This window comes from Lepidochelys kempii, chromosome 15 (genome assembly GCF_965140285.1).
Source record: "Lepidochelys kempii isolate rLepKem1 chromosome 15, rLepKem1.hap1, whole genome shotgun sequence".
NCBI classification, from domain to species: domain Eukaryota; kingdom Metazoa; phylum Chordata; order Testudines; family Cheloniidae; genus Lepidochelys; species Lepidochelys kempii.
In genome coordinates this window covers 22,177,894-22,198,533 of record NC_136394.1, presented here as the reverse complement: position 1 = coordinate 22,198,533, position 20,640 = coordinate 22,177,894, and the positions used below count along the sequence as shown (strand labels likewise).

General features: G+C 43.8%; 1 protein-coding gene across 1 annotated transcript in view; it reads right to left on the bottom strand.

The window, feature by feature from the left end:
- The window catches only part of TMEM132D (transmembrane protein 132D), a 385,997-nt gene that overhangs the window by 202,089 nt on the left and 163,268 nt on the right, over positions 1–20,640 (bottom strand). The window contains exon 3 of the mRNA XM_073312908.1: positions 18,265–18,411. Coding sequence (XP_073169009.1) covers positions 18,265–18,411 — 147 coding nt within the window. The remainder of the gene's footprint in view (positions 1–18,264; positions 18,412–20,640) is intronic.

Below are 20,640 nucleotides of genomic sequence, written 5' to 3'. Positions count from 1 at the left end.
GGCTTCTCAGGATTGACGTGAAAATCACAGTCTCACCAATGGCTCGTGCAGTCCTGCAGCAACGCAGCTGATGTCCAAATGTCAGTGGAACATGAAGAGCACTGTAAGAAAGGTTGTGATGGGAAGCAGCCTAGAAGAGTAGGGTATTTGTTTGTATAGCCTTAGAGACCTCAGTTCTAATGGCTGGTGCAGGATTGTTGGGGGCAGGTCCTGGGGACTGACCCAATCCCAAAATGGTATTACAGTACCTACTAAAAATCAGTAGTACCTAGCTCTTGTCATCAGTAGAGAAAACGCTTTACCAAGGAAGTCTGTATCATTACCCTCTGTTTACAGATGGGGAAACTGAGGCACGGAGATGATGTGGCCCTCAGTCACCCACCACACCAATGGAAGAACCTGGAACAGAACCTGGGTCCTTTCAGTGCTCCATCTATTAGGGTACATTGGCCTCCTTGTTATGAGAGCGGTCTTTGGTTAGTCCTGGCACCTGTTCTTGGTTAGCTTTGGGTGTCACAAGATTCCCTATAAAAAGCAGCAGCAGCCACAGTCCGCTCCTTGCTGCTCTGTCTCTTCCCACAATGCTCACCATTCTTCCCAAGCGCAGAATATGCCTTCCTCACAGTAGTTGCTGTGTCACAAATTATTGGGCCATATCCTGAGCTGGTGTAAATTGTCACAACTCCGTTGAAGTCAACAGGAAAAAATGCTTTTAGCAGACATATAGTCATATTTTTCTTTAGATTTATTATTCATGATTCCTTGGGGATAGTGATTGATGAGGTGACACACACCGTATGTTGTAGTATCAAATATAGGTTAGACATTAGGATATCTCTAAGGATAGTTAAGTACTGGAATAGGTTATTGGGGAGATTGTGGAATCCCTGTCACTGGAGGTTTTTAAGAACAGGTTAGAAAACAACTGTCAGGCATGGTCTAGGTTTACTTGGTCCTGCCTCAGTGAAGGGGGATCGAACTACTATAGATGATCTCTTGAGGTCCCTTCCAGCTCTGCATTTCTATGGTTCTGCCTGTGAAAATATAAGATGAGTGGGGAAATCAGAGAAGATGAGGGGCTGGGGTTGACTTAGGCCTTGTCTACACTACTGCTTAAGTCGACATAAGTTACGTCCCTCAGGAGCGTAAAAAACCCACTGCTCTGAGCGACATAACTTATATCAACCTAATGCGGTGTCTACACTGCACTATGTCAGTGGGAGACATTCTCCCATCAACAAAGCTTCCGCCTCTCTTTGACGTGGATTAATTACGTCGATGGGAGAGCGCTCTCCTGTCAACTTAACGCACCTTCACCAGACCCGCTAAATCAACACCGCTGCATCATAGAATCATAGAATATCAGGGTTGGAAGGGACCTCAGGAGGTCATCTAGTCCAACCCCCTGCTCAAAGCAGGACCAATCCCCAATTAAATCATCCCAGCCAGGGCTTTGTCAAGCCTGACCTTAAAAACTTCTAAGGAAGGAGATTCTACCACCTCCCTAGGTAACGCATTCCAGTGTTTCACCACCCTCCTAGTGAAAAAGTTTTTCCTAACATCCAACCTAAACCTCCCCCACTGCAACTTGAGACCATTACTCCTTGTCCTGTCCTCTTCTACCACTGAGAATAGTCTAGAACCATCCTCTCTGGAACCACCTCTCAGGTAGTTGAAACATCCTTCTTGTAGTGTGGGGCCCAAAACTGGACACAGTACTCCAGATGAGGCCTCACCAATGTCGAATAGAGGGGGATGATCCCATCCCTCGATCTGCTCGCTATGCCCCTACTTATACATCCCAAAATGCCATTGGCCTTCTTGGCAACAAGGGCACACTGCTGACTCATATCCAGCTTCTCGTCCACTGTCACCCCTAGGTCCTTTTTTGCAGAACTGCTGCCTAGCCATTCGGTCCCTAGTCTGTAGCTGTGCATTGGGTTCTTCCATCCTAAGTGCAGGACCCTGCACTTATCCTTATTGAAGTAGCACCGATTTAGCCCAGTAGTGAAGACAAAGCCCTAAGATACTGGGTAGCACCTGGCTATGGGACATTTTGAAAACCAGTCTTGAGGATGAAAAAAAGAATGGTCCAGTAGTTACAGTACAAGGCTGGGACATGGAAAACCTGGCTTCAGTTCTCTACTCTACAACAGGTTTCCTGTGTGACCTTGCACTTATTCTCTTTGTGTCTCTTTTTCTCATCTATAAAATGGGCATAATAGCACTGCCCCACCTCCCAGGAGAGCTTGGAGGGCAAGTTTGTTTGAGACTGTACGGTGCAAGATAGACTGACAGTTTGGAATTGGTCTCAGAGATGGTTTAGCAAGCCAGTGACGGAGACAGAGGATGGAAGCGATATAGCCTTGTTTCCTATAGCATGAGACTCATATGGCTTCCCAAGAGCAAGGACTTCATGAAGCCTTCCAGTAGTTAGGGAATTACAATAGTTAATATAGGAATTATCTAAGGTGCCATTCAGTAATAACAATGGTTTCAAGTGGAGGTAAGTACGAAGTCTTACAACATCCCTGAGACAATGACAGCCAGTTTTACAAGTAAGAAAGGGTGTAGGCAGTGATATTAAGTTTAGTTCATGGTACATTTCAATATTATGTTTATCGAATCAGTGCTTGCGAGAGGTGCCAGGGAGACAGCATTGAGACTGAGAACAGCTTCAACACAGGTAGCAGCTGTGCAAGCATCCCCTGTTCCCTCCCAACCACCACTTGGTCCACGCACCCCAGCCACGGCACAGAGGAAACACCTCTAGGGGGAGGGAGAGCGTCGGTAGGATACCTGAGTCCTCGTTCAGTCCTTGGCCTTTCTGACATTGCCAATATGGGTACAGAATTGCAATGGTGTGTTTTTGTCATGTAGGTATCTACCCACTAGAAACTGAATCCCAGCAACAAATCCCCCATTAGATGGTAAATTTCAGTCACTACCAACCTGAGCTGGGCTTGAATCAAAGACCTAGAAGTCTCTCACCTGAGCTGTCAGCTCCCCGAAGGCCAGGGGCTTTAAAGTCCATCTCAGAAAATATACCTATCATGCAAGATGATATTTCACTTCTTATATGGAGAAGCATGAAGCCCCATGGAGCATCGAGTGGCAATGAAATACTATCCTAATAATGATTCCAGGACCTTACCATAGAATCAAACCATAAGCTAGTCTTCTGGGCCTCCTGGGCGTCCTTTACAAGGCGTGTAGGTAGTTTGGTTTCTGTTCCCCCTCCCCCTTCTTAATGCTCTTCCCCACATCCTCTGCGAAAATGTAATTTTGTATAAATTATTGTGTAGCACCTTTTCTGTGCATTCCCATGCTCAATTTTTGGCAGTGCATCATACAGAAAGAACAAAATTCATAAACCTGCACAGTTCAATATAAAAGATCCAGACCTTAGGAAAAGGTGCAAATTGAAAGCAGGCTCCATAGAACACAGGAAAACTCATTTCAAATGACACCTAAAGCTGGAACTCATTCTCAGAAGGCTGAGTGGGGGTGGGGAGGATGGAGCAAGAACTGCTTGTTTCCTATAGAAAACCGGAGAGGGGAGTGGAGTGTTTATTGCGCACTCCAGCTACGCAACCCCCACACACTGGGGTCGCAAGGGACAGTTCTGCCTTGTAGCCACACACCCAAATCGAGTCTTAAAGTTTCTCTTCTTTTATAGCTGAGTCATTTATGTATAACAGGCATCCCTTGTGGCCGGCCAGCCAGCCTGTTGTCCCACTGAAGTAGGTGTTCCCCTAGGAACTCCTATATTGAATCACATAGTCCAGTAGCCAGTTTCCAAAGGCGGCCAGTACCAGATACTTCAGAGGAAGGTGCAACAAGCCCTGCAGGAGGTAGTTATGGAATAACCTGCCCACAGAGAAAGTTTCTCCCTAGAAAGAGGGGAACGATGTGGTAAGGGTGCTACCCAAGTCCCAGGTACTAGCCTCAGACTCCGGAGATCCCACTTCATTTCCCTACCCTGCTGCAGACCTTCCAGAGGCACTTAGGGCTAGATTCCAAAAAGGACGTAGGTGTCGAACCTCTACTTTAGGAGCCTAACTCCCAGAATCAGGCCCCACTGGGATTCACGAAACACCTGCACAGTGCTGCTGCTGAACCTGGGAGGCACCTAAACCCGCTCAGCATCTAAATGTTAGCAGTAAAATGTCCCCAGGGCACCTCTGTTTCTGCCTCTGGGTATGTGCACTGAAGCTCCACGTCAGGTCCAGACACCTAAGCCTCAGAGTGACGCACGACCCGGGGACAGATGGGCGTTCCACTACCTAACTCCCCTGATGCAGTAGCCGCATTCAGAACCCACTGACCACAAGGGGCCCCATAGACAAGCTTACATGGGAGAAGGATGATGACCACCCCATTACTTTTAGCCCAGTGGTTAGGGTCATCACCCGAGATGTGAGAGACCCCTGGTTCATGCCCCTTCTCCGCTTGAGGGACAGAAGAGATCTGCCACCTTTCAGGAGAGTGCCCTAACCGTGGGGTATATGGAATAGTCTGATCAGGGCTTCCTCAGTCTCTCCTGTTGAAGTTGTTGATAATTAAAAAAAAAAGAAAAAAAAGCATTGGAGCAGGGGGTTGAGATCCTGAGTCTGCCACCTCCCAGGTGAATGATCTAATCACTAGGCTACAGAGTCATTCTCTCTCTTTTTCTGCTTCTTTCATTTTATTCACAGTAGAGCAGCATCAACAGGAGATGCTGAAAGAGACTCACACCAGACTAGCCCTAGTGGCTGGGGACTTACCTGGGAGGTGGCAGATCCCTGTTCAGACTCCTTCTCTCCCTTATGTGGAGGGGGGCACTTGAACCAGTGGTCTTCAGCATCCTAGGTCAGCTCCCCAGCCACTGGGCTAAAAGTTTTGAGGCATGTTTTCCTCCTTGAAACAGCAGAGGCACCTAACCCCAGGAGAATCCTATTCTATGGTGATCTCTCCCCCTGCATTGTACAGGAAGCCTAGGCACCTAACCCAGGCTTTGTGAATCCCAGTGATTTTCTAGGTGCCTACAAGTTAGGTGTGGCAATGCTCAGCATCACCCTACCTAAGTTCCCTTGTAAATCTAGCCCTTAGTTTCTCCCAGCCTCAGTTTACCATCTGTCAAATGGGGATAATAGCAGTTCCTTATCTCAGAGGGATGCTGTGAGGAGAAATATATTAAAGGTCGTTAGGTGCTCAGATTCTGTGGTAATGAGCATATAAGTACCTAAGATAAATAGAGAAAGATTCTCTCTAACCTCATTAACTCGAGGTTGGGTGATGCCTGAATCATGAGGGTTTCCAAAAGCATCTATTTTAAATCCTCAGTACTACCACTCTGGATGTTCCTCTTATCCATAAAACTATCCATTAAGAGAAGAAGCCATTAAAGACACTCAGTATGACATAAATAACAATATTCATTGCATTTCATCTTTGTACTTGTGGTTAGAATTTAGATAGGAATCATTGAAAAGTCTAAATACATATTAGCCTATGCCACATCCTGACACTAGCCTTCCAATTTGTGCTGCATGCTGACGGAGAAGGGGAAATTAACTTCCGATGACTTTCTTGCCACAAAGTGGGATTCCCTCTCACTCTACACCACCACATGTAGCCCCACTCCTAACCTTAACTCGTGCTTTAACAAGCTCTCTCACCTGCCCACTTCTAACTGACAGAGTAATTAAGATGATTTCCCAGGGGATATCCCCCAAGGGAAAGAAAACTCACAGCAAAATTGGAGATAATTGCTCATGACATCGAATCTTTAGATTTAACATTAGATTTTCCACAGGTTGAAGGATGCTCTCTCTCTCTTTTCAATAAGTAGTAAACTCCTCCTGTCCCACTACAATTGTGAGGAAGGGATCTGGGGCTATCAGTGTCTTAGAGAACACAATTTTAACTATCACAGACACACAGAGTGCTTGCCTGGTGACGATGAGTCTTGAAGGTTCCTGAGGAAAATCCTCCCACACACACTAAAATGATATTTATTGCATTGGACAACACCTGGATAAAAATAAGGAAGTTAAATAGGTATGAATGTATCCAAACAGTTGGAAATGTCTTTTGTTACTTGCACACGGCAGAAAAACACAGTAGAGGAGAATTTTTGCATGTGCACCCCAGCCGCATGGGCCAGTGATTAGAGCAGGTGACAAGGAGGCAGCCCTCTCTGATCTATCGTCAGCTCTTTCACTGACTCAATGCCTGACCTTAGGCAAGTTACTTAGGGTTCAATTGTGTTCGTCAAATACATTATTCCAGGGGTTCTCAAACTTCATTGCACTGCAACTCCCTTCTGACAACAAAAATTACTACAAGACCCCAGGAGCGGGGACCGAAGCCTGAGCCCGCCTGAGCCCGCCCCCCGGGTGGCAGGGTGAGGGTGAAAGCCAAAGCCCAAGGGTTTCAGTCTCAGGCAGGGAGCCTGTAGTCTTAAGCCCCAGTGCCCAGGACTGAAGCCCTTGGGCTTCAGCTTCAGCCCCAGGTGATGAGGCTCAGACCTCAGCCTCGGCCCCAGACCCTAGCAAGTCTGAGCCAGCCCTGGCGACCCCATTAAAACGGGGTTGCGACCCACTTTGGGGTCCCAACCCACAGTTTGAGAACTGCTGCATCATTCACTTGGCTTACCCATTTTACAGGAGCATTTGAGGCTTATGACTTGTGGCAAGACCCTCTGATGAAGGTGATAAAAACCTGAAGTATTCGTATTATTCACTGATTTTACAGGCGCTGACCATTTAGGATGACCGATTGAAAAATCATTGTGAGGCTCCTAAGTGACAAGCTCTGGCATTCCAGCCCAGTCAGACAATCAGTCGGCTACTGAGCTAACTTTATAGAAGGAGTTAAACTCAGGTCTCCAGAGGATACAAGTCAGATCACCAACATCTTGTGCCACAGAGAACTTTGTGTGCCATGAGAACTCCTTAAAATGTATGAAAATGACCCAGGCAATCTTATTTCTGCCTCCATGTATGCATTGCAATACAATCTTCAATGACATGATCATATGCTGCTTTTTCCAGCACAGGTCATCAGCAGAGTTTCAACCCAGAATCCTCTGCAAAAATGTAATGTAATTGCTTATCAGTCACACCACAGACCTCTACCTCTTGAGCTAAATCAGTAACTGACAATGATGACGATGATGTTAGGGGTTCCCACTCTTAAATTCTTAGTTGATTTTTTTGACTAAGGTACTGTACTAGGTTTGCTATATACTTAACAGCATGTACGGGATTTCCTTTTCTTTGGGGGTACAGAGATATGTAATGCTTGTATCCTTGTTTTCTGTTCATACAAAAAAATCAATACAATTTAATTCAAAAATATATGATGATTTTTTTTCTGATAAAAAATTTCTACCTCTGATCCCCTCTTTTCAGATGAGATAGGACAGGAAATTAAATTAATCTTGCCTTACAAGCACTGCACACTTTGCCTGAAGCCAAAATGCCTTCCATTCAAAGTCCCACCCCAGGGTCACTGTTGAAATGAGGTCAGGTTTCATAGTGTTTGTGGAACATGGAACTGATCCAAACTGAACTAAGCAGATTCTCTCTCAGGTTGCCTTCTACTCTGACATTTTATGTGGTGTGAAAATGTTTTTCAGAGGGCTTGACGTACAGCTATGGAGAGGGAGTGCTGGTTTCTAGCAATGGAGATGGTGGAGAGTCAGCAACTACAATCTGGAACATAACTGCTCAGGGCTTTATCAGGCCAACATCAAGACTGTCACTCTTTCCAACAGTTCCACTGGCTTATTTACTGTCATGGACTGTCACAGCAACACACTCAGTTAGCGTGCCAGACAGGAAAGAGAAGTCAGCTTCTAGGGCAAATCAGGCCTAACCCAAAGCCCACTGATCTTTAATCATTTGACTGGGTCTTGGATCAGGCTCATCGGTTGTGTAGCTGCCTGTACACCTGCAATGAGCAGTGAAACACAGTAACCTTGGGTTTTTTCTCTCTAGGAGATGTAGCAGGGCCAGCATAAAGGAGACATTGGGCCTGCTTCTCAGTTACTCCATTCTTGCACTTGGGACAGGGACACAAGATGTGGGACAATACTGGCTTTAAACCCACATATTCTGGGCTCACAGAAGGCACCCAGGGCTGCACCTACTTATACTTGGCTTCCTACTGCCCCAGAAGGGTCCAGGGCAGTGGAGAATGGCTATATTGCAGTGAATTCTGGTAATAACCCAAGAAACCACTATGCTGTGGGCTGGAAGCTCACTAGCTGGGAGGCCCTTCCATGGGGGATGTTCTCATCCACTCTCTTGCTCCCGACCCTCCCACCACCCTAAGGTCCCTTTATGTTACCAAGGTTGTGTAAAAAGGCTTTAGCGGAATGGAGACACAAGCTCATTGTCCTAAGCTGTTCAATATTGTTGCTGTGAGCTGCTAAGTTATGTATGTTGCACCTCAGAGGTGTTCGCACCTCTAATCATTTAAAAATGGTGATAAGCCCCTACCACTGAAGTAACTCCTGTATACCATCATTTGCAAACCGTTTGGAGATTGGAAGGTGCTATACAAACATAAGTTATTACAAATAATTCATTTGAAAAGAGCAATACTCCACTGAACCAGGGAAAGAATCCTTTTTCTTGCAGAATGCTGCAAGAGATTATGTTAACAATTCAACATTAATTGTCACTTATACCTTATTTGTAATAACATTGTGCTCACAAAAAAACCCTGCTATGTTCCCTCTGAAGCACCTTAAAGTTCAGCAAAGATTAAAAGAAATCTTCATCTTTGTAATGACAGCTGAAGTGCCCTGTGCTACCTTCTTTATCTAAATGTCCTGGCTATAGATACTAGGTCCACCTCCAACATGCCAAGAGCTTATCTACATGCCTTTGAAGTGTTTGCCTGGACTCTTTTTGTTTTTTAAATGAATGAGCCTCATTCAAACAAACAGGTAGAAAAAGTCCCCTAATAGTGCCTTTGTCTAAGATTTGTTGGTTAATATTTCATCTCTTCCTCTTAGATTTGCGGCAAGAAGATGGGCACAATGCATTTCTCTAACACATTAGCACTAGTAAGACATACTTAAGGAAAAGATGGTTTCCTGATGAACAAAATAGAGCTTTTATTATGAAAATTATAGAAAAGAGGTTAATATTGAGAAGAGTGAAGCAGTCAGGCCAAATTCTGTATGGGTTACAGTGACAGAAATCCACTGCAGAGACTGGAGGTACTCCAGATTTACACTGGCATAACTGACATGTGAATCCGCTAAGGAGCTACTAATCAATATTTTTTTAAAGTCTTAATACAAGTTTTAAGCAAGAAATTGAGGCTTTGCAACTGTTCTGCCTAATCTCTCCTGAAATACTGAGAGCTCAAATGTCGTTTTTGAGGAGAGACCTATATGATACTTTCAGGGCACCAAAACAATTGAACAAACAGTCAGATGGCTGGAACAGCATAGAGTTTTTTAATTTTTTGAAAACAAACTGATGTGCATTGTGGGCCTCGAGAGCTGCCAGAGAAGGGGCATTTATAACTGATGAAAAAAATCAGGGAGACTTAGATCACTCCTCTCCCTAAATGCCTGGGAAGAGAGAATCAAACTGAACTTTGATATTTCAGAATGAAATTAACATATAATCTCTCCCTGATTTAATACAGTCCAGATCCTAATAGTGGTTTAGAGGAAGATTTTCAAAGCTGTCTAGTAATTTTACATGGCTTAATTTTGGAGTGCTGAATTTAAGGCACCTTAAAGATGCCTGATTTTCAAAGGGCAGGTGATTAATGCTTTATGAAAATGCCCCTTTAAGGCGTCTTTGAGCCCCCCAAATCAAGGCACCTAAAATTACTAGTCACTTGAAAATCTTGTTAGCTATTTGATTAAATTGACATTTTTTATTTAATATTTTATGTCGTACAATTTAAAAAAATTAATTATATAACACCACAAATTGCATACGCAGCCCTCAACAAGGGGCTACAGTTGCTGTTTCCTGGTTCATGTCAGCAGACCTCAGCAGAGGAGAGGTTACAAGTACAACGTGTAATCAACCAAAGCTAGAACATAAACCGAGTGTACAAAATTAAACAAGCCTTGCATTATGTGCTGTAGCTCACCCTGAAGCCGGACAACCAAGGGAAGTGAAATCCCAAAGGCTGGGCCTGGTTCAGAAGAGTTTTACTCCCCAAAAAGCTGACAGTCAGAATATCCCAGTAAAATGTAATAGACATAACTGGGGTTCCAATCAAGAAGTGCTGTCGGGTGCCCAGACTGTTTAGCATTTAAAGGTAATCTGCAATGTCTTTAGTTGCATTTGTATGCAAAAAGCAAGCCAGTGACTAGACCAAGTGTTATGTACTGTATCTTGCTCCACTCAGGAAGTAGCTAACTACTTTCTGCAATGACTGGAGCTTCCAAGTATACAGCTAGGGCAGCCCAGAGCAGAACACATTACTGCAGTCTGGGCTACAGAGGACTAAAGTGTGGTGATTGTCACAGGGTCCTCATCAGGACAGTCACAGCTTCTATGTCACTCATCAGTAGCTAGTCACACTCCCAAAGCAATATGCAAAGTGGGCCTTATTCTTAGGGTTGCTGGGCATCTGGTTTTCAACCAGAACGCCCAGTCAAAAAGGGATCCTGGTGGCTCCGGTCGGCATAGCTGATCGGGCCGCTAAAAGTCCAGATGGCCACAGAGGCTGGCTCTACACAGCTCCCGGCAGGGGCCGGCACGTCTCTCCAGCTCCTAGGTGCAGGGGCAGCCAGGAGACTCCGCGCACTGCCCCCGCACCGAGTGCCGGCTCCACAGCTCCCATTGGCTGGGAACTGTGGTCAGTGGGAGCTGTGGGGGCTGCACCTGTGGTTGGGGGCAGCGCACTGAGCCTTCTGGCTGCCCCTGCACCTAGGAGCCAAAGGGACATGCGGGCCCCTTCCAGGAGCCACTTGAAGTAAGCCCTGCCTGGAGCCCTCACCCCCTCCTGCACCCCAACCTCCTGTCCCAGCCCTGAGCCGCCTCCCACATACAAACTCCCTCCCAGAGCCCACAACCCATACTCACTCCCTCTGCTCCCTCCAGCCCCCTGAACCCCTCATCTCCAGCCCCCTGAGTCCTCACCCCTAGACAGAGCCCTCACCCCCTCCTGCACCTTAACCCCCTACCCCAACCCAGAGCCCCCTCCCACGCTCTGAACCCCTCGACCCCACCCTGGTGCCCCCTCCTGTACCCCAAATCCCTCATTCCCAGCCCCACCCCAGAGCCTGCACCCCCAGCTGGAGCCCTCACCCCTCCTGTTCCCCAACCCTGTCAAAATGAGCGAGTGAGTGAGTGTGGGGGAGAGTGAGCCACGGAGGGAGGGGGGATGGATTGAGTGGGGGCGGGACCTCAGAGAAGGGGCGGGACAAGGCTATTCAGTTTTTTGCAGTCAGAAAGTTGGCAACCCTATTTATTCTGCTCTCAGCTACTGGATCATTGCAAGCCCAGAGCAGAACAAAGGAGGCTTAAAGAGGTGAAGTGACTCAAGATCTTGGGTTCAGATAAACAGAGTAAAACCAAGTGACAATGAGTCCCCCAAGCATAGAGCATCAGAAGGAAAAACAAGGAAGGCATGACTGGAGGATTTTGTAAAGCACCAAAGAGATCAGCTGGGACACAAGCTGAATATATGTTCAGAAAGTCAAGGCAGTAGAGAAAAGAGGCCAGAGATTACCCTGCACCATTGCCCTGCACCTTGTGTAGCTATTTACACCAGTGCAGAGTGCTGCAAACACTACAAACCAGAGCTGTAGCAGATTTTGCACTGGTGAAAATGACTACAGAAGGTGCTGGGCCATGGCTTATAGCTCAGGGAGCAGGTGGACATAAGCTTAGGGCAATAGGATTAGTCCATGGAGAGCTTTGAAAAAGAGGCAGGCAAATCTGACGTGGAAAACTACATTACCAAAAGAATGCAAAGTGAAGCAGATCTCTCTGAACATAACACACGCAGGTGGGGGTTTTCCCTCTGGAGAACAAAAAATGCTCTTAGGTTGTCATACAATTACCTACACATACACAGAAAACCTCCCGTTGCTTGTAGAACTATTGCAATGACATACTAGGTATATTTAGTCCAAAAGCCCATAAGGCTTTTATTACTATTTGCTCACTGAAATTTCAAGTCCACGTATTTATATTAAGATCAACTAGAGCATATGGGATGGGACACATACCAGGGAGTGTTTTTGTTTTGGTAATTCTACTGAACAGAGCATTTTCTCTCCCTTAGTGTTAATATATACTTGGTGGGTAAAACTATGTGAAAACGGAGCTTGGAGAAAAACATCCCTGGTGATCTACAATGCTGGACCACATTTACGAAGCATTTTGATGAACACCAGCAACCCACGTGATATAATTATTGTTGCTATTAGACTGTTACTTATGTCAAATTTGTTTCTTTTGTAGCTCCAGCGGAGAAAGCCGCACAGTATTTTAGGATTACAGCACCCTAGAGACCTTATCAAATGTAATGGCAGCTGCAACACGTACAGGAACGAGGCAGTAACTCACTGCAGTTATAACACCAAAACTAGATGTTAAATAATTTAACGTGAGATTCCATACTTGATTTGAAAACGAGAAATGCGGGATACTAAACATCCCAGACTGCATGTAATAAACATGAAGTGTAGGTAAATCAAAGGGACTGTTACCATATGCTCCCTCTTCTCTTATCTCCAGATAATATTTAGTTTATCTCATATTCTTTGGATAACCGTGGAGAAAATTTAAGTACCTCAGATTAGGATATGTCTTCATGGAAAATGAGACACACAGGGACAAGTTCTGCCATCAGCCAAAGAGGAATTGTGATAGGCTGTTATTTTAATAGGATTAACATATACATATTATCACATATTGGCTTCAGTGAGAGCCACACAGATGCAGCTGAAAGCCGAATTTGGCCCATAGACTCCCTTAATAATCGGCCAGATTTCAGACTACAGTCTGTTATAGCAGTGTAAATCCAGAACTCCTTCAAGGGTGCAGGATTATGCCCCAAAAGTATAAGTGGTAAAAAATCGTAAGAAACCCCATCTTGGCAAATTTTCTTCCCCAGCAATAAGCACAAAGTACTAGAAATCTCAGGACAAAGCCTGGCTACATTTTCACTGAATTCGGGGACTAAGAAGATTTGCCTAGTTTGGATCCAGACTTCTCCAAGACTTTCCAAGTTTGCCCACCCCTATTTTTGACCTGGGTGGATGGAAAAATATCCTGAATTCTCCAATATACATTCAATTGACAAAATGTAGTATTCATGGATTTAAGGTAGGGGTTCTCAAACTTCATTGCACCGTGAGCCCCTTCTAACAACAAAAATTACTGCAGGACCCCAGGACGGGGGACCTAAGCCTGATCCCAGCCTACCCTGGGCAGGGGGGCAAAGCCAAAGCCCCATCTCCCCAGGCCAGGGGGCTAAAGCCGAAGCCCAAGGGCTTCAGCCCCAAGCAGGGGGCTTGTAACCTGAGCCCTGCTGCCCACGGCTGAAGCCCTTGGACTCGGGCTTTGGCCCCGAGCCCCATTAAAATGGGGTCGTGACCCACTTTGGGGTCTGTAGCAGGGTGCTGGTGCAGAAGCACCTAATTAGCCCCTGCTCAGTTAGCTCCAATCAGGGGAAACAGATTGGGGCTGATGGAAAAGGCCTGATGCCGGCTTGAGGATTGGCAACACCCTGCTGGCCTGACAAGCCAAGGGCGATAAAGGTTGGGAGGGAGCCAGAAGGCCAGGGGCAGCCAGGGAGAAGTCAGTTAGTCAGTCAGGGAGGGAGGGAATCGGAGGCCTCCTAGCTGAAGGCTGACTCTGCCTGTAAAGGAGGGGACTAATCCTGTCAGGCTTGTATATAGATAGATACTAGTGGTGGGATAACCTTAAATAAATAAAGACACGGGATGTTGCACAACCTTGAAGCCTCTGAGCCTTATTGGGGGCAGCAAGTGGGCACCAGGAAGAAGGGCAGGTCATGGATCCTGTTACACATCCCAACCCACAGTTTGAGAACCGCTGATTTAAACAGAAATAGAGTCGCTTTATAGCTTTAACTGTCATCTATTTCAGGTACCTATGGCACTCACTTTTGTAGCATCTGAGCCTCTCACAATCTTTAATGTATTTATCCTCATGACACTCCGATGAGGTAGGGAGTTGCTATCTTTCCCATTTTACAGCTGGGGAACTGTGGTGCACAGAGACTAAATGACTTGTCCAAGGTCACACGGGCAATACAAAAACTCAAATCTGTCCTTACCATTGTCTAGATTGGAGGAAATAAACTCATCTAGACAGTACCGTGATATCATCTAGAAAGTCCCATTCAAATATACCCATTTATTTTTGCTTTATTCCATCTGACTTCCTGCAGTCACGAAAGCTCTGGACTTTGTTTTACTTTTGAAAACTTCTTTTTGTCACTATGCTGGTTAATATGTAAATGAAATCTAAAATATTAGGAATGCCTTATTCAGCATGTTGATTTCCTTATTAAATATTACTCATGCCTGTTTTGCCACTCACTTTTAGGAGTAAGATCAAGCATTATAATGAGGAGGAAGAGGAGGAAGTGAGCTCCTATTGGCAAATAATTCCTCTTTATCTTTGCATGTTTAACAGTTAAATATTGAACTCTTATCAAGTTGTTTGCTTCTGGAGTTCTTTTAGAAATTTTTCAGACTCTATATACATATTGTTTAATTACTCTTAAAAATCAGAGATCTGATCCCATGAATGCAAAGGTGGCCATGTTAATTAACTTGAGATTCCATGCTTTTGTGATCCTGATAGTTTTACATGGATCATGAAATAGTGTTAATAAAGCTAACTTACTGTGACAGGTGTAATTTCACGGCTTAAGGAGACACTTGTGCAAGTGACAAACTTAACGGGATGCCTGAACATTTCTTTATATAAGTTTTGAAATATATCACTCTTTTGTTTTGAGAGGTTTTGGCACTAAAAGCTTATCATAACAGGATTAACATATAAATATTATCAGAGCCAGCAGGATGTTTTTGAATGAATATTAACAGCAAATATTATGAGTCTGTATCAGAATAACTAATTAAACACAGCTGTCAAATATCATTTGACGTTTTCAGTGCCCTGTTTATTACAGGCTGGTGACAACATTCCAGATTAATGGAGACACAACCATAAGGTCCCCCCCACTCCTCGATTCTTCACATTCACCCTCATGCAAGTATAAATTTATAACAAACTAAATCATGACCTCTATCATTAGTAGATGAGTTTGATACCTGTAACATCTGTACAGTCCTTACACTGTACAACCCTCTATTTAAATTCCCTCCATTTCCACCTAAACCACAAGAAAAAAGCTTATAGAAATAACTTTCTCTATGAATGAATCAGTGACTCAGAAATGCTTTGACTTGGGAAACGCTGAAAATTGATTGAAGCATCAAGTTGTGCCATCCGTCGGTTTCTCTTTTGGGTTTCTGTTTCATTATTCATCGTATATTATCTGCCCAAATAAACATGACGAACTCTGTGTCTGAGCACATACTGGGCAGCAGAAACTTTTTACAGGTTTAGAGTTGCCCTATAAGCAACTTGAAGCTGAGCATTTCTGCTTCCCTAAACTGGGCTGCCACAAGAAGGAAGAATGCTTGGAACTCAGGAGACCTGAATCCAAATCCCTGCTCCACCACAGACTTCCGGTCTGACTTGTCGCAGCAGTGTAAATCCAGAACTCCTTCAGTGATGCAAAATTATGCCCCAAAAGCACAAGTGACAAAACTGTCTCGCTCAACAATGAGCACAAAGTAGTAGAAATCTCAGGGCAGTGTTCTGTTGAGGTCTGTATTATGGTATCTGTGCTGGAGGGAGGGGAAGGAAAGTTTTAGCCACCACACAAGAAATTAAGTCTAACAAGGAAGCTTTAATTAGCTGTAAAATTGTGGTCCAGACATTAGGTAAATATGCTGATTTCAGTGTTAAGACACTTAACCATTTAAATGATAGATCTGATAAATTTGGTAAAATTCTTTAATCAGGATTTAAAAACAAGTGGACAGTTATTTTCTTAGAATCCTCTTTAAAATTCATCATAAGAATTGATTATTTTTAGCACTCATTTGATCACTCAGTTATTTTGAGGGTGTAATTCTAGTCCAGTACTGAGTCTAATTTGATCTTGATTTGATTGTTGTAATGCTCCATTTTTAGTTTAGTGGTAGTAGTAGGTTAGCTTTGGTGATATGTTTTCTTGATTTTATAAGTGTTTTAATTAAATTCAAAATAGATACTGAGTTACATTTCTTACAATAAGCAGCCTGGGTCCAGAACCTTTGAGGACCTGGCCTGGATACCACCTAGTCAATCTAAAAGCCTGACTAGCTCCCCCTAATTAATCTTTGTTCTCATCTGCCTTAGATAACTAAGGCCCCAAACCAGCACTGAACTCTACATGGGCACAGACTTGATAATAATGGTGCTCTGCTGGGATACAGGGGTCTGCTCATGCAGAGCTTATTGCAGGACTGGAGCCTAAATCACATTACTACCATATTTGCAGTACTACTAAGTCATTTCCTATAGTCAGCATGTGGAAGGATAGGGAAGATACTTCAATTACTGGTTAACCTTATGTAATGATCTAATGAAAATTGGCACATTTTAAGGGCAGGCACTGAATGCTTAGGCTTAGGAGAACACTGAAATGGAATAAGTAGCCAAATGTTGTTCCATCCTTGATAACACACTACATTTTACCATTACTGAAAGAGAAGCAGGGAAATGATAGAATCATAGAATATCAGAGTTGGAAGGGACCTCAGGAGGTCATCTAGTCCAACCCCCTGCTCAAAGCAGGACCAGTCCCCAATTTTTGCCCCAACTCCCTAAATGGCCCCCTCAAGGATTGAACTCACAACCCTGGGTTTAGCAGGCCAATGCTCAAACCACTGAGCTATCCCTCCCCCCATGCTGCGCTGCACTGCATTGCAGAAATGCTGTGCTGCACTGCAGAACACAGCCCCAAAAGATGGAAGGGTAGATGGTGGGAGATAATTCACTATCATAATTGCTTTGGGCCTGATCCGAAGCCCACCGAAATGAACGAAAAGACTCTCATTGACTTCAGTGAACGTTGAATCAGGCCTTTTAAGAAGCTTTCTGATTCTTTTATTGAGGAAAAGGCTGTGACCTTGGGCATATATAGATTCCTTCCCCAGCCACTAAAATTCAGCCAGCTATGAGATGATATATGGCTTAGGGGAGGAAGTGGAGGATACCATATCAGCGGGGCTGTGGGGGGGATTTTGAAATTGAATTCTAGTGTGTGGGGGGAAACAGATTTATGTCTGGAAAGTAAAGGAAGTCCCCCTTCCCCTCCTTCCTATATTCCAGACCCACGAAGCTTCCCGTTTATCTAGAGGTAAAGAGGGTTTTCATTAAAACGGGCCAAATCTTGCACCCTGTGCAAACCCAATACATTTTAATGGCATTTCACAGCAGGTAAATTACTTCAGAATCTGACCATCATCTTCATCATGCAAGTTTAATAGTAACAATAATTAATATAACAAATCTCTAGCCAGTTAGCTCCTTACCAACATGATCTCCCCTCTCCACGCTTACCCAGGAACAGTGAATGAAGTGAAACAAAAAGGTATCAAACATTTATTCTTAAAAACACTCAACTGTGATTAGAAACTGGAACAACTGCTATCAAATATTGTTTTTGGAGTCAGTGTCCTACCTAAGTTATTTTATCACGTGAACTTAAGATCTGAATATTACTTCTCTGAATGTGGATTAAAAATTCACTGACAAAAACATGGGTTGAAGCCTGGTATGTGTTTCTTAGTTCCTTCTCAAAAGCTAAGGATACAAATTGAAGACTGTAATTAACAAGCCACTAATATAATGCCTGACCAGTTCAGAAGCAAATAATTTGAAAAGACTAAACAATCTGGCTGAACTAAATTCAGAGAGATGAGGAAAGTCCTTTTAAACACTGTGAAATGAACATTTCCTGGTAGTTTTCATTTCATTTAGGCAATCAAAATGGATTTAGAGTATATACAGTACAGTAAGCAGAATATTTTAAACTAAAGACAGCATCAGTTTTTCCATTTATACACTTACTGTGTGTATTTAGAAACTATAATAAAAGTTTTATTAATTTCCATAGCAAAGCAGATACATCTGTTTTGAAAAAGCAAAATTATCTCATTTACAAAATGTAAAACTATTGTAAATGACCTACCTGTTTTCCGAGGTAGCAGATTTCCTCTGACAAACAATGACAGCTGGTGCATATTTCCCAGTATAATCCACGCTCTCTCTAATGTCCCATAAGTACGGGCTGCTGGCTCTTACGCTGAAAATATTCACACCTTTCTTCACCTTTGCCCTAAGAGGAACAAGAGAGTATGTCAACAATTAGATACAGAATTTCATTTCCAAGCTGTTACATGGATCTTCATTTTTTTTCTCATTACTGGTCCTCTGGAGATGCTGCAGCTCATTACAGATAGACCACATTGGTAAGAGGTAAAGTATAATGGAATTAAACCTCCCCATAGTTTAAAGGAACCGTGTCAAGATAATAATGTTAGTGATATAATGGTAAATAGATCTGTATTTACATTTTCTTCCCATAATACATTAGATCGCTAAAACCAAAAGAATTTTAAAGCTCTGCTCTGCTACAATTTGTCACCATTTATACTACTTGATTGTAAGTTTCTCTGTGTCATTTTGACAGTGAAACTAGCCTACTCAATTATGCTTTTGGCCCTCATTGGTTCTACAGGCCGTGATCCTGCAAACTCTTAGGCACGTGCTTATCTTTACACAAATGGGTTGTCCAGTTTCAATGGGACTACTTACATGCACAAAGTTAAGTAAGCACACAAAATTATGCCTGTACCTGTTTGCAAGATTGTGGCTTGTTTGCAAGACGGTGATGGGAGTGGTTAAGACTAGAAAGACTTGGCTAGAAAGAGAGACAGAGACACATTTCCTGGTTCCTATGCAGTATCCCAATGCAGCTGATTTGAGGTTACCAGTGCTGCAGCGAAAATAGTTAATTTAGTAATCTGTTTTCTTTCTTTTGCATTTTAATTTCCGATTTTGTAACCCCTAATTCTTTCTTCTTTCCCCACCCCCCCGCCCACAAAAACATCTAAATGTGTGCACTAAGCCACATTGGCATTGTCCCTTTTTACTCCAGCTTTATTTAATGCTGGTGAATTGGGAGTTTCCAGTGATGTCATATTTTGGCTTTCAAAGTTTTGGTTTTTTTTAAATAAAAAACATTTCGGTCAAATATTCCAACACATGAGATGTCACGAGATGCCAGTTTAATTACAAATTAAATATACAAAATCTCATATACAAAATACATTCAGCATGCTGGCAAGTCCTTCATTAAGAAAACAAACGGAATGTGAGTGATACCTTTTGCAAACACAGAGATGTCATTAACGGTAGAAAGCATTACTGGCTCTCCCTGTCTACAAGATTTCCTATGGAATCTTTTAAGAACAGATTCCTGACAAAGTAAAAAGGGGCATGGGATTCCTTCCACAGACTGGAGGTGATAGGTGGTATCTATTTTATTCTTCTGATAGCACAATGGTAGCTATTACTATTTAGCAATTTCCTTAGCTAATCAGTAGGAATTATGATGCGGAGACCAGATAATTTGTGCTCGGAGTCTTCTATGCCAATTTCACAATATGCTGCATCGTACGCAGGATGCACTGTCCGTTCATAGTTACAAAGATCCCTCAGGAAGACGGACCAATGGCCTGATCAGAGCTTGGGGAATTAACTTGCAGGCCAGGTAGGTTTACTAGAGAGCGTGTGCCAGAGAAAGAAAAACAAGGCAAGATGGATGGAAACTGATGCCAGTCTGCAACTTCAGCTAGTCCCAATGACTGTACTGATGGGAAATTTCTCTCCCTGCTCTGCCTACTTTCTGTCCCACCAGTGAGAACTAACGGAAGGCCCACATGGGAGTTAGGAGCCGAAATGTTGTTCATGATCTGGGCCTAAATTATTTCATTGGGTGTTGTGGGTGCTCAGCACCTCTCGGGATCAGGCAGCTGTGACTATGAATTCACACATTCACACTGCCACTCGCACGCCTGGTGCAGCTTTCCAGAGTGGTCATCTAAACTGTACTGCTAATTATAGCATGCCAGTGTGGGATTAGGACATTATGAAGGGACTCATATGGGAAAATTGGTCTGCATCATTGCTGCCCCACACCTCGCACAGTCATTGACACCAGTACAAAATGGGTATGAATCTACATAAGGCACTTATATGTGCAGATACACCCCATTACCATAGTAAGCACTTCACAACACCCTGTGAGGCAAGGAAGTGCTGTTTACCGCATTTTGCAGTTGGGAAACGGATGCACAGAAATGCTAAACAACTTGTCCGAGGTCACACAGAAAACCTCTGGCAGTGCAAGAGCTTGAACCCAGGTCTGCCACATCCTAGGCTAGCACCCTAACTATTAGCCAGACCATCTTTCCTCTCTAGCATACTAGTAGCCTTTTACATCCACAGTTCACTGGTGTAAATTCTCCTTTACACTGCCTGAGTGTAAATGAGAATTGGACCC